This window comes from Eubalaena glacialis, chromosome 16 (genome assembly GCF_028564815.1).
Source record: "Eubalaena glacialis isolate mEubGla1 chromosome 16, mEubGla1.1.hap2.+ XY, whole genome shotgun sequence".
NCBI lineage: Eukaryota > Metazoa > Chordata > Mammalia > Artiodactyla > Balaenidae > Eubalaena > Eubalaena glacialis.
The window spans coordinates 635,714-650,215 of record NC_083731.1 but is presented as its reverse complement, the minus strand read 5'-3'; the positions used below and the strand labels follow the sequence as shown (position 1 = coordinate 650,215).

General features: G+C 43.8%; 1 protein-coding gene across 1 annotated transcript in view; it reads left to right on the top strand.

Moving 5' to 3' along the window:
- The window catches only part of CUL4A (cullin 4A), a 45,040-nt gene that overhangs the window by 24,102 nt on the left and 6,436 nt on the right, over positions 1-14,502 (top strand). Inside the window, exons 11-16 of the mRNA XM_061170682.1 lie at positions 709-901; positions 2,223-2,327; positions 2,624-2,734; positions 2,817-2,902; positions 3,485-3,592; positions 13,176-13,289. Coding sequence (XP_061026665.1) covers positions 709-901; positions 2,223-2,327; positions 2,624-2,734; positions 2,817-2,902; positions 3,485-3,592; positions 13,176-13,289 — 717 coding nt within the window. The remainder of the gene's footprint in view (positions 1-708; positions 902-2,222; positions 2,328-2,623; positions 2,735-2,816; positions 2,903-3,484; positions 3,593-13,175; positions 13,290-14,502) is intronic.

Sequence of the window (14,502 nt, the reverse complement as noted above, 5' to 3'; positions counted from 1 at the left end):
TCGTGGTCTTACGTATGTTATTTTAACATCCTGTCAGTATGAAAGGGTACAGAGTGAAGAGTGAGTCCCTCCCGCCCCTGCTGGTCGTGCCCTGTCCCTCTCCAGAAGGTCTTTGTGCCATGTCATTTGTACCTTTTCACCAGCGATCAGCCTCCACGGGCACCTTTGACGTGTAACTATGTGTGTGTCCTGTGAAGACGTGTCTTACATTGAACCACGGTTGTGTTCAGCGTCTCTTCAGCTGGTAGTTTTTCATCAAATAGCGAACTGTTGTTGTCACGCACAGACTTTTAGTAATGTTTAAATAGCATCTTTAAATTAAAAATACAGGCTAAAAACCAGGCTCTAAACCACCCACGGTTAGAAGTGAAGGGGAAAGAAAACTGTAGTCAGGAAGTCCAAATAGGTGTATCAGGTTAAGGGGGTTACTTTCTATTTGAGGAATTTATAAGTAAAAGTTCTTCAGAAAGCAACAGACATTTCCCCAGTAATTGATAAATTGTTCCAGAAGCAGAATTGTAACCCTAAAGCATTAGTTGCATATCCACTTAATTTTTAGAAGGACTAAATTTGTGAAACTTTTGAAATTATTTAGTGTTTTATACCAGGAGTGATTAATTTATATAAAACTGTCATGATTGTTGGATAGCAGGAGAAAAATTGTGTTGTATCAGAAAGCTGTTGATGACTTGGGGTTTGTTTTCGCAGACTTTTGGGACAACGATCGTTATCAATCCTGAAAAAGATAAAGACATGGTGCAGGACCTGCTGGATTTCAAGGACCGAGTGGACCACGTAGTAGAAGTGTGCTTCCAGCGGAACGAGAAGTTCATCAACCTGATGAAGGAGTCCTTCGAATCGTTCATCAACAAGAGGCCAAATAAACCTGCAGAGCTGATCGGTAGAAACACATACTTCTATACCTTTTCTTAACACGGGAAAATAAAGCAAAACTCAAGTAGATTTTTTCCCCAAAAGTTCAACTTCCTTATGGGGAGGGCAGGGAACATGCCTTAACAGGACACACCTTTTCAAAAAACCACATACACAGGTGTGTGCTTATAGATATATTAAATACATATGTAAGTGCGTGGTACTTTCATGAGGGTGAATGTAGTTGTGATTTCGTAAGGAAATGGAGCTTGACATCATAAGAGAGGAAGGGACATAAAGATTTATCCTAGTTTGCACTACTCACAGCTCCAGAGTTGTTTTTGTAAGGATGAGCCTTGATTCTCTATGTTGACTACAAGCCAGTGATTTCTGCTCAGAAATTGGGTTGAGGTTTGTTACATATGAACGTTATGAGGTTATGAGGATAACTATCAATCTCTAGATAATACTTAACTGGAGATGCTATTTAGTCACTATCTTTGTATCCTCCAGTCAGTATTAAAGTACGGTAAAATTGAATGACATCTCAGGAAATAGCATATTTTAAGATGAAACAGTTTTTAAATTATCACTTTATATGATTATTTCATGATAATATCAAAATATTTTAGGATTCACAATTTCATTAGTGAGTAAATTTTTTTTTTTTTTTTTAAATTGACAGGAGGCAAAGGGCAGGGAAGGTGTGATGCAGACTTGGGCTCTGTTGAGGGTTGTTGAAAATGTGTGGTGGGAACATGGGGTTCACTGTACAAGTGACTACTTTTGTGTATGTTCAGAATATTTCATAATAAAGAATGATAAGAGGAAAAAAGCAACAAGAGGAGAAGTTTAAAGGCAATTTAATTTGGCCTTTGAACCACTTTATGGATTGCGGTTTCTCTAAAGATGGGTTCAGACTCTTGGGAGCTTGGGTTCTGCCTTCCTTAAGCCAGGTCATGGTTGGTTTGTGTATCTCAGAAACAAGAAGCCCAAGCAGAACTGCTCTGTCCCTGCATTGTCAGCCCTGAGAAAAGTGCTTTCTCTTGAGAAAGTCTCACCCGGATGTATCACACCACATCTTGAAGACAGGGTACTGCAATTTCTGGAGCACTCATGTGTCATGAGCCCCAGCATGGGATCAGAGTGTTTGTTCTTGGTGCCCTGAAAGTACAGATCTTAGAAAATCAGGTGTTTGCCTTTTTGTCTCATAATAATGTCATTTTGGAAAGGTTCCAGAGTGTTACTGTTCAGTTTTTGCGTGGAGAAATTAGAGATCTTCCTTCATCTATTTAGAATATGTATTACATAATGAATGCTTATTTTTCAAATAATTTAACCTCTTACAGCAAAGCACGTTGATTCAAAATTGAGAGCAGGTAATAAGGAAGCAACGGACGAGGAGCTGGAGAGGATCCTGGACAAGATCATGATCCTATTCCGGTTCATTCATGGTGAGCGGGGCTCGCGGCATCTCCTCACTGCCGGGCACAGAGGACGCGGTGTCTGCAGAGCGTCTGTAGTCGGGCCCCGTCTTCTGTTGAGAAAAACGGGAATGTGTCCTCTTCCCCGTTACCACAGGGACTAGGGTGACGGCTGCCACGGACTGAGTGAGGTGTTTGTGGGGATTCAGTGGGTAGAGCTGGCTTGTGTCAGGGTGGACGCCCCTCTGGCCGTTTCAGCTGTCCAGGTGAACGTTTGCATGGTAGCTATCTAATGACTTACGTTGTTCTCACTTGCTTGTAAATAGGTAAAGATGTCTTTGAAGCATTTTATAAGAAAGATTTGGCAAAAAGACTCCTCGTTGGAAAAAGTGCCTCTGTTGATGCTGAAAAGTCTATGCTGTCGAAGCTGAAGCATGGTGAGCGCGTGGGGCGGGGGTGGGGCTCGGTGCCCGATGGGTGTTCTCCCAGGATGCTCACCTGCAGTCCATTTGTGTCCAGAGTGTGGGGCTGCTTTCACCAGCAAGCTGGAAGGCATGTTCAAGGACATGGAGCTCTCTAAGGACATCATGGTTCATTTCAAGCAGGCAAGTTGTGTTCTTGTCAAGTAAAACAGCTTTTTAAAAAGTATCCTATTTTAAACTGTGAGAAGTGATTATGTAAATTATGTACATAAGTATGTGAATTATGTAGAATCCTCGTCCTTAAAAATTACACCGTTAACGTCTCACATATTCAAAAAACTTAAATTCAAAATGAAAAAGAAAAATAATCCCTGGGAATTCCCTGGCGGTCCAGTGGTTAAGACTCCACTCTTTCACTGCCAAGGACCCAAGTTCAGTCCCTGGTTGGGGAACTAAGATCCTGCAAGCTGTGCAGTACAGCCAAAAAAAGAAAAAGGGAAAATAATCCCTAAAATTGCACACTAAAAATTTGACTTATATGAGTTTAATGATCCTTATTTGATACAAGACTAAAGAAGAGAAAACATTTCTAGTGACTTTAGAACAGGGTGTGTGGTTTCGGTGAAATATGTTCCAGGGACTAAAATAAATGAAAACACAAGGTAAACTGTACTTTGAAAATGACACCATTTACTTTTTAATGAATTAATTCCTTTTGGTGATATTCTAAAGTAATCATTCTGTCCCGATTTTCTTTGTTTTTAGTATATGCAGAATCAAAGTGACCCAGGCTCTATAGACCTGACAGTGAACATACTTACGATGGGATACTGGCCGACGTACATCCCCATGGAAGTACATCTAACTCCAGAGGTAAGCGTTTTAAAGCCCGAATGCCCTTTGTTATTCATATACTGGTGCTCCAGAGCCCCACGGACCTCACCCTTGTAGCACCCATGCCAGCACAGATGTGCTCTCTTTCAAGGAGTGTTTAAATCACACACTCGGTCAAAACCCCAATCGTCCCTGTCTAAACAGTGTTCGCGGTGGACGCTTTTTGTCTCCATGTCCACCGGCCGCCCATCAAGAAGGTGCTGGCACAGGCGCTTTTTTAAAAAGTTCCTGCGTGCAGAGCCATGGGCCTCCTTGTCTGGCTGTTCCTCCCGCCCGTTGTAGACAGCGCCAGGGTCCCGCGAGGGGCAGGGGACGGTGCATGTGTCGGCCATCACTCTGGTTCTCTGGGGACGTGCGGGTACTGGGGAGAACCCTGGGCTCGGGCACAGAACGTGCAGAGAAGGAAGCGGCACCCGGACCGCTGGTCAGGGCGCTGGCTGGCTGGTGCCAGGCCTCCAGGAAGAGAGCTGGGCATGGAGCCCTGGACCCTGGGAGCCGGGGCACAGCGCTGCCTCTTGGAGCCCTTCTTCCCGTTTCCAAGACAGTATCTTTCCTTAGCTGTTCTTCTGTTTCTGACCCCACTAGTCAGTTGCCTTTGTGGTTTTCTTCTCTTTTTTCCCTTCCCCTCGGTCCTGAATGCGGATGTTCTCTGGAAGCCCCTTCAGCTTCCTTCCCCTTGCGCACATACCCCACTCAGCCTCCAGCCTATGTGTCCGCTTGCCCCATGGGACCTCCACGGCCGTGGGCTCGGCCCTCCCTCCTTGAACCTCTCCACCCGATGGGAAGACTCTGAGGCACCCCACACGCACCCGGTTCTCTCGTGCTCCCGGGCCCAGGTGTGACCCTCCCAGTGGAACCTCTTCTGCAGAATACTGCCATGCCCCCGCACCATCTGGGAGACACTCGTCTCCCCAGTCACCTTCGCCAGAAGACACCCCTTACCTCCTCCCCCCGGGCATGCCCTGCTCATGGTGCTGCAGGTGTGTTCAGTTGTTGTATCAAAATAGTTCAGGCTGAGAGAGCCTCATGCACCAGAGGGCAGACAGCAGAAGCAAGAAGAACTACAGTTCTGCAGCCTGTGGATGGAAGACCACATTCACAGAAAGGTAGACAAAATGAAAAGGCAGAGGACTTTGTACCAGATGAAGGAACAAGATAAAACCCCAGAAAAACAACTAAATGAAGTGGAGGTAGGCAACCTTCCAGAAAAAGAATTCAGAATAATGATAGTGAAGATGGTCCAGGACCTTGGAAAAAGAATGGAGGCAAAGATTGAGAAGATGCAAGAAATGTTTAACAAAGACATAGAAGAATTAAAGAACAAACAGACAGAGATGAACAATACAATAACTGAAATGAAAAATACACTAGAAGGAATCAATAGCAGAATAACTGAGGCAGAAGAACGGATAAGTGACCTGGAAGACAGAATGGTGGAATTCACTGCCACGGAACAAAATAAAAAAGAACGAAAAGAAATGAAGACAGCCTAAGAGACCTCTGGGGCAACATTCGCATTATAGAGGTCCCAGAATGAGAAGAAAGAGAGAAAGGACCTGAGAAAATATTTGAAGAGATTATAGTTGCAAACTTCCCTGACATGGGAAAGGAAATAGCCACCCAAGTCCAGGAAGCACAGAGAGTCCCAGTCAGGATAAACCCAAGGAGAAACACGCCGAGACACATGGTAATCAAATTGACAAAAATTAAAGACAGAGAAAAATTACTGAAAGCAACAAGGGAAAAACGACAAATAACATACAAGGGAACTCCCATAAGGTTAACAGCTGATTTCTCAGCGGAAACTCTACAAGCCAGAAGGGAGTGGCACAATATATTTAAAGTGATGAAAGGTAAGAACCTACGACCAAGATTACTCTACCTGGCAAGGATCTCATTCAGATTCGATGGAGAAATCAAAAGTTTCACAGACAAGCAAAAGCTAAGAGAATTCAGCACCACCAAACCAGCTCTCCAACAAGTGCTAAAGGAACTTCTCTAAGTGGGAAACACAAGAGAAGAAAAAGACCTACAAAAACAAACCCATAACAATTAAGAAAATGGTCATAGGAACATACAGATCAATAATTACCTTGAACGTGAATGGATTAAATGTTCCAACCAAAAAACACAGGCTCGCTGAATGCATACGAAAACAAGACCCATATATATGCTGTCTACAAGAGACCTACTTCAGACCTAGGGACACATACAGATTGAAAGTGAGGGGATGGAGAAAGATATTCTATGCAAATGGAAATCAAAAGAAAGCTGGAGTAGCAATACTCATATCAGATGGAATAGACTTTAAAATAAAGGATGTTACAAGAGACAAGGAAGGACACTACATAATGATCAAGTGATCAATCCAAGAAGAAGATACAACAATTACAAATATATACGCACCCAACATAGGAGCACCTCAATATGTAAGGCAACTGCTAACAGCTGTAAAAGAGGAAATCGACAGTAACACGATAATAGTGGGGGACTTTAACACCTCACCTACACCAATGGACAGATCATCCAGACAGAAAATTACTAAGGAAACACAAGCTTTAAATGACACAATAGACCAGATAGATTTAATTGATATTTATAGGACATTCCATCCAAAAACAGCAGATTACACTTTCTTCTCAAGTGCACATGGGTCATTCTCCAGGATAGATCACATCTGGGATCATAAATCAATCTTTGGTAAATTTAAGAAAATCAAAATCATATCAAGCATGTTTTCCGGCCACAACGCTCTGAGATTAGAAATCAATTACAGGGAAAAAAACGTAAAAAACACAAACACATGGAGGCTAAACAATACGTTACTAAATAACCAAGAGATCACTGAAGAAATCAAAGAGGAAATCAGAAATTACCTAGAGACAAATAACAACGAAAACACGCTGATCCAAAGCCTATGGGATGCAGCAAAAGCAGTTCTAAGAGGGAAGTTTATAGCAATACAAGCCTACCTCAAGAAACAAGAAAAATCTCAATCTAACCTTACACCTAAAGGAACTAGAGAAAGAAGAACCAAAAAACCCCGAAGTTAGCAGAAGGAAAGAAATCATAAAGATCAGAGCAGAAAGAAATGGAATAGAAATAAAGAAAACAATAGCAAAGATCAGTAAAACTAAAAGCTGGTTCTCTGAGAAGATAAACCAAATTGATAAGCCATTAGCCAGACTCATCAAGAAAAAGAGGGAGCGGGACTTCCCTGGTGGTGCAGTGGTTAAGAATCCGCCTGCCAAGGCCGGGGTCACGGGTTCGAGTCCTGGTCCCGGATGATCCCACAACTAAGCCCGTGCACCACAACTACTGAGCCTGCGCTCTAGAGCCCGCGTGCCTAGAGCCCATGCTCCGCAACGAGAGAAGCCACCGCAATGAGAAGTACGTGCACCGCAACAAAGGGTAGCCCCCGCTCGCCGCAACTAGAAAAAGCCCGTGTGCAGCAACGAAGACCCAATGCAGCCAAAAATAAATAAATAAAATAAAAACAAAAAAGAAAAAGAGGGAGAGGACTCAAATCAGTACAATTAGAAATTAAAAAGAAGTTAAAACAGACACCACAGAAATATAAAGCATCATAAGAGACTACTGCAAGCAGCTCTGTGCCAATAAAATGGACAACCTGGAAGAAATGGACAAAGTCTTAGAAAGGTATAACCTTCCAAGACTGAACCAGGAAGAAATAGAAAATATGAACAGACCAATCACAAGTAATGAAATTGAAACTGTGATTAAAAATCTCCCAACAAACAAAAGTCCAGGACCAGATGGCTTCACAGGTGAATTCTGTCAAACATTTAGAGAAGAGCTAACACCCATTCTTCTCAAACTCTTCCAAAAAATTGCAGAGGAAGGAACACTCCCAAACTCATTCTATGAGGCCACCATCACCCTGATACCAAAACCAGGCAAAGGTACTACAAAAAGAGAAAATTACAGACCAGTATCACTGATGAATATACATGCAAAAATCCTCAACAAAATACTAGCAAACAGAATCCAACAACACATTAAAAGGATCATACACCATGATCAAGTGGGATTTATCCCAGGGATGCAAGGATTCTTCAATATACGCAAATCAATCAAGTGATACACCATATTAACAAATTGAAGAATAAATACCCTATGGTCATCTCAATAGATGCAGAAAAAGCTTTTGACAAAATTCAACACCCATTTATGACAAACACTCTCCAGGAAGTGGGCATAGAGGGAATCTACCTCAACATAATAAAGGCCATATACGACAAACCCACAGCCAACATAATTCTCAATGGTGAAAAACTGAAAGCATTTCCTCTAAGATCAGGAACAAGACAAGGATGTCCACTGTTGCCACTATTATTCAACATAGTTTTGGAAGTCCTAGCCACGGCAATCAGAGAAGAAAAAGAAAAGGCATACAAGTTGGAAAAGAAGAAGTAAAACTGTCACTGTTTGCAGATGACGTGATACTATACCTAGAGAATCCTAAAGATGCTACCAGAAAACTACTAGAGCTAATCAGTGAATTTGGTAAGGTTGCAGGATACAAAATTAATGCACAGAAATCTCTTGCATTCCTATATACTAACAATGAAAGATCAGAAAGAGAAATTAAGGAAACAATCCCATTCACCATTGCAACAAAAAGAATAAAATACCTAGGAATAAACCTACCTAAGGAGATAAAAGACCTGTACTCAGAAGACTGACACTGATGAAAGAAATCAAAGATGACACAAACAGATGGAGAGATATGCCATGTTCTTGGATTGAAAGAATCAATATTGTGAAAATGACTGTACTACCCAAAGCAATCTACAGATTCAGTGCAATCCCTAACAAATTACCAGTGGCATTTTTTTACAGAACTAGAACACAAAATCTTAAAATTTGTATGGAGACCCAAAAGACCCCAAATAGCCAAAGCAATCTTGAGGGAAGAAAATGGAGCTAGAGGAATCAGACTCCCTGACCTCAGACTCTACTACAAAGTTACAGTAATCAAGACAATATGGCGCTGGCACAAGAACAGAAATATAGATCAATGGAACAGGATAGAAAGCCCAGAGATAAACCCACGCACCTGTGGTCAACTAATCTATGACAAAAGGAGGCAAGGATATACAATGGAGAAAAGACAGTCTCTTCAATAAGTGGTGCTGGGAAAACTGGACAGCTACATGTGAAAGAATGAAATTAGAACACTCCCTAACACCATACACAAAAGTAAACTCAAAATGGATTAGAGACCTAAATGTAAGACCGGGCACTAGAGAACTCTTAGAGGAAAACATAGGAAGAACACTCTTTGACATAAATCACAGCAAGATCTTTTTTGATCCACCTCCTAGCATAATGGAAATAAAAACCAAAATAAACAAATGGGACTTAATGAAACTTAAAAGCTTTTGCAAAGCAAAGGAAACTACAAACAAGACGAAAAGACAACCCTCAGAATGGGAGAAAATATTTGCAAACGAATCAATGGACAAAGGATTAATCTCCAAAATATATAAACAGCTCAATATTAAAAAAACAACCCAATCAGAAAATGGGCAGAAGACCTAAATAGACATTTCTCCAAAGAAGACATACAGATGGCCAAGAAGCACATGAAAAGCTGCTCAACATCACTAATTATTAGAGAAATGCAAATCAAAACTACAATGAGGTATCACCTCACACCAGTTAGAATGGGCACCATCAGAAAATCAACAAACAAATGCTGGAGAGGGTGTGGAGAAAAGGGAACCCTCTTGCACTGTTGGTGGGAATGTAAATCGATACAGTCACTATGGAGAACAGTATGGAGGTTCCTTAAAAAAATAAAAATAGACCTACCATATGACCCAGCAATCCCACTACTGGGCATATACCCAGAGAAAACGATAATTCAAAAAGACACATGCACCCCAATGTTCATTGCAGCACTATTTACAATAGCCATGGCATGGAAGCAACCTAAATGCCCATCGACAGACGAATGGATAAAGAAGATGCGGTACATGTATACAATGGAATATTATTCAGCCATAAAAAGGAACGAAATTGGGTCATTTGTAGAGACGTGGATGGATCTAGAGACTGTCATGCAGAGTGAAGTAAGTCAGAAAGAGAAAAACAAATATCGTATGTTAACGCATATATGTGGAACCTAGAAAAATGGTACAGATGAACCAGTTTGCAGGGCAGAAATAGACACAGATGTAGAGAACAAACGTATGGACACCAAGGGGGGAAAGTGGCGGGGGGTTGGGGGGGGTGTGATGAACTGGGAGATTGGGATTGACATGTATACACTGATGTGTATAAAATGGATAACTAATAAGAACCTGCTGTATAAAAATAAATAAAATAAAATTCAAAAATTCAAAAAAAAAAACCCAAACAATTCAGGCTTAGAGGAATTTGCAAGAACGGTTCAGAGTTCCCAGTACCCTCCCCCGCTCCCTAGCACCACCAGGTGAGCCCATCACACCCCCCATAATGTGCGTTGTTTCCTGATCCATTTGAGAGTAGGTTGCATCATGTCCTTTAGCCACAGTACGTTAGTGGGGATTTCCTGGGAGTAGAGCCGGAGGACACTGTCCAGTGCAGAGAGTTGACGTGGATGTGCCGCCCCCATCCTGCATGTCGCCATATTCCGATTTTGTCAGTGTCCCAGCTGCGTCCTGCGTGGCGCTTTCTCTGGTTGTCAGGCCCAGCCCAGGCCCCCACGTCGCCCGCGACCGTGTCTGCAGTCCCCTTCAGCGGGGGCAGCAGCACCCCCGTCCTTCTCCCTCACGACGCAGCCCTTTTGGAACTGCAGGCGGCTCTCGCAGGCTCCCGGCTTGCTGGTGGGTTAGACGCCGACCGTGCAGGTCCCGCCACGGGCTTCTCGGTCCCTGGGCCAGGGCCGCACACTGTTCCTTTGCCCCTGGTGATGACGATGCCTGTGCTCACCTGGTTAAGATGGCAGCCGGTTTGTAGTTATCAAGTAACTTGCGGGGAGAATTCGAGGACGATGTGAACCTCTTAATCCCCGTCAGACTCACTTGCCCGGGTCCATGCTCACCTTACGAGCAGTGATCCCGTCCCATCTCCTGTTTCTCTCTGTTGAGAAGTCGGCGTCCTCTTCCAAGCACGAGCCTTCCCCTCTGCCCCACGAATTTACTTATTTTTCCTCTGTCTCTGTCAGTGTGCACTCCTGGATTCTTACCTATTTGATGCTGAGATTACCCCACCTTTGGCTTGCGGGGGCTCTTCTAGCTCCTGTGCTTCAACACGTACCCCTGCACTCTTGAGAGCCTTGGTCTTCTAGCAAAAGGTGTTTGGGGCTAACCAAATACTCGTACTTGGTAAAATACACCTACAGTTTTGTGTACAGCTCAGTGGCATTAAGTTATGGAAAGTTCAGAACTTTTTCATCATCCCAAACAGAAGCCCTGACCCAGTATGCAGTCCCTCCCATCCCTCCATCCCCCCCCCACTACACACACACACACACACACACACACACACACACACACACACACACACACACACACACACACACACACACACACACACACCGCCCCAGACCTAGGCAACCACTGATCTGCTTGTTCTGGACGTTTGCTATAAATGCTGTAAATGAGATCGTACATTGTGTGGCCTTTTGGGTTGGGCTTCTCTCACTAAGCATCATGTCCTCAGGGTTCATCCACGCGGTCGCGTGTGGCATCTTCATGCCTATTTAAGGCTGAATAACGCTCCATCGGGTACATGGACCACACTCGTTTATCCATCCATCGATGGGCATGTGGGCTATTTCCACCTTCTGACTGTCGTGAATGATGCTGCTGTGAACACGAGTGTGCCGTGTTTGATTACCCGTTGTCGGCTTTTTGGGGTCTATCCCTAGGAGTAGAATTGCTGGTTCGTGTGATAATTGTTCAACTTTTTGACGAACTACCACCATTTTTCATAGCACCTACGCCATTTTATGTTCCTATCAGCAACTCACAGGGGTTCCAGTTTCCACACCTCCTCACCAACATTTATTATTTTTCATTTTTTATGGTAGCCATCTTAGTGGGTATGAATCAGTATCTCATTTTGGTTAGACTTACTTTTGCCTGTTGACTGATGATGTTGAGCATCTTTTCATGTGCTTATTGGCTATTTGTAGACCTTCTTTGAAGAATTGTCTATTCAAGTCCTTTGCCCATTTTTTAATTGTGTTTTCTGTCTGTTAAGTGGTGAGAGTTCTTTCTGTGTTCCAGACATTAGATCCTTATCAGACATGTGACTTGCAAATATCTTCTGTGAGTTGTCTTTTTATTTTCTTGATAGTGTCCTCTGCATAAAAGTTTTTAATTTTGATGAAGTCCACTTAATCTATTTTTTTCTGCTGTTACTTGTACTTTTGGTCGTATCTAAAAAACTATTGCCAAATCCAAGGTCATGAAAATTTGTGCCTATGTTTTCTTCTAAGAGCTTTATAGTTTTAACTCTTATATTTAGGTCTTTGATCTTTGTTGAGCCTAGAACGGTAACTAGCTAGTAAGCACCCAGTGTTAGCTGCTGCTACCTTATTATAATCATTATTATTATTTCCACTCCTGGGAATTAATCTCCAGGAAGTAATTTTAGGAGAGGTCTGCATTGGAAGGTTCATCACACTGTTGACTTTTTTTTAGGTGTGAGATGGTACAGTAGACCCGTTTTCTAGAAGAGCCCTTGTCTGTTAGCTGTGTTCTGAAATACTTAGAAATGCAGTGACATCATGCCTGGGACTTGATGTATTGAAGATGGGTCATGGGTCCGTGGGGTGACTAGGAGCTGAGTTTGGAAACATGAAGAGGAGTTGCCAGGCAGCCGCGAGGCTGGCAGGCCTTCCCGACAGAGGGCCCAGGCCCTCATCCCTCGGCACCTGCTTTGCAGTAGCGCAGAGGCAGCCCAGGTCCCGCTCCCTTAGCACCCCGTCCAGAGGGCTGGTGACAGTGCCGGCGGAGCAGCTGCGGACCTGGCAGAGGGCTGGGATGAGGAGGTGCGCGCCATGAAGTGGGGAGGCCCGGGCCCAGGGGAGAACTGAGCCCTCTCCTAGGAACTGGGCCTCGGCTGGTGACACTGCCAGGGCCGAGTGGAGTACGAGCCCTGGGGCCCCAGGGCGAGAAGACAAACCCGAAAAGACCCAGGAGGCATGGTCGCCAGTTGGAGACAGGAATCCTCATGATGAGGGTCTCGGGCGCCCGGGGGCAGGGGGAGGCTGCAGAGGGAAGCTGTTGAGAGGGGTCGTCTCACCAGATGAAGCCTGATGAGAGCCGCGGGCTCCTGGGCGCAGAGGCTGCGGGAGGGGCCGAGAAAGCCTGCGGGGGCTCAGGAGGGAGGTCCCGGCCGCACACCCAGCGGGGGCTGGACGGTGTCAGGAGCCCTCCCAGAAAGTACCATTGAAATCGCGGCAGCCTCAGGGCCCGAGCAGGTGGCGGCAGCTGTCAAAACACAGAACTGACTTTTCATTCAGCCGTGAACACTGCACAGTATGTGGTTCTTCAGGTTAAAGGTGTTTAGCATAATTAAATTTGTTGTTTTCTTGGCTTGACAGATGATTAAACTTCAGGAAGTATTCAAGACGTTTTATCTTGGAAAGCACAGCGGTCGAAAGCTTCAGTGGCAAACTACACTGGGTCACGCCGTGTTGAAAGCAGAGTTTAAAGAGGTAAGTCCTGTGTCTCCTCCACTTTTTATTTTTCTTAAGTATGTTAATAGAATATTTTTTGATTGTGATTGAACTTTGGTAGCAAAGAAAGGAAGCCGTTATTCAATATAACTCAACACTGGCATTTCAAAGGTCAGTAAAAGGAAACAGTCGAAAGATTACTATTCTAATCAATAAAAATTAATTAGAATAGAAAAGCATTTACCTAATTAAAAATAGAGCTAAGGCTGTGAAGAGGCAGTTCATAAAAGTGAGACTGAAACATCACTATCCATGAGAACGTGTCCACTTCTCTGCCAGTCGAAGGGTTACAGGTTAAAAACAATAAAGCGCCACTCTTTGACTAGGAAACTGATAGAGTCTAAAAGGAAAAGAACGGCAGCCTCCCGCACTGCTGGAAGGAGCCGTGAGCTCCGCAGAGGGCAATGCGGTGCTGCGTCTCAGAGCCTGAGACCACGGGCTTTGTTGCGAGTGGTTCCAACTCTGGGAATTCAGCTTAATAAAACATTCTCACAGATTAATGAATAAGAATATTCGTTTCAGTGCTGTTATTAAAAGTGATAATTTAGGAAGGGAAAATGCATACAACGTATTGATAAATGAAAGAAGCGTGTCACAAAACAGCCCATACTCGAACTTAACTTCCATTTTGTAAACAAAATTCAATTATGTATACTGAGCCAAAAAATTAGGGAATTACTGTTTTGCAGTCGTACTACGTTAACTGTGGGTTTTCATATGAATTATATGTGCACATATGTACAATTACACATAAATTATCTGTACGCATTTCATCGTGTGTTATCGTACAGGGTCATATACACAACACCACACACACTACCTATAGTTCTTGCTTTTTCTTTTTTTTTTTAATAAATTGATTTATTTGTTTCATTTTTGGCTGCGTTGGGTCTTCGTTGCTGCGCGCGGGCTTTCTCTAGTTGCGGCGAGCGGGGACTACTCTTCGTTGCGGTGCGCGGGCTTCTCATTGCGGTGGATTCTCTTGTTGTGGAGGACGGGCTCTAGGCGCGCGGGCTTCAGTAGTTGTGGCTCGTTGGTTCAGTAGTTGTGGCTTGCGGGCTCTAGAGCGCAGGCTCAGTAGTTGTGGCGCACAGGCTTAGTTGCTCCGTGGCATGTGGGATCTTCCCGGACCAGGCCTCGAACCCGTGTCCCCTGCATTGGCAGGCGGACTCTTAACCACTGCGCCACCAGG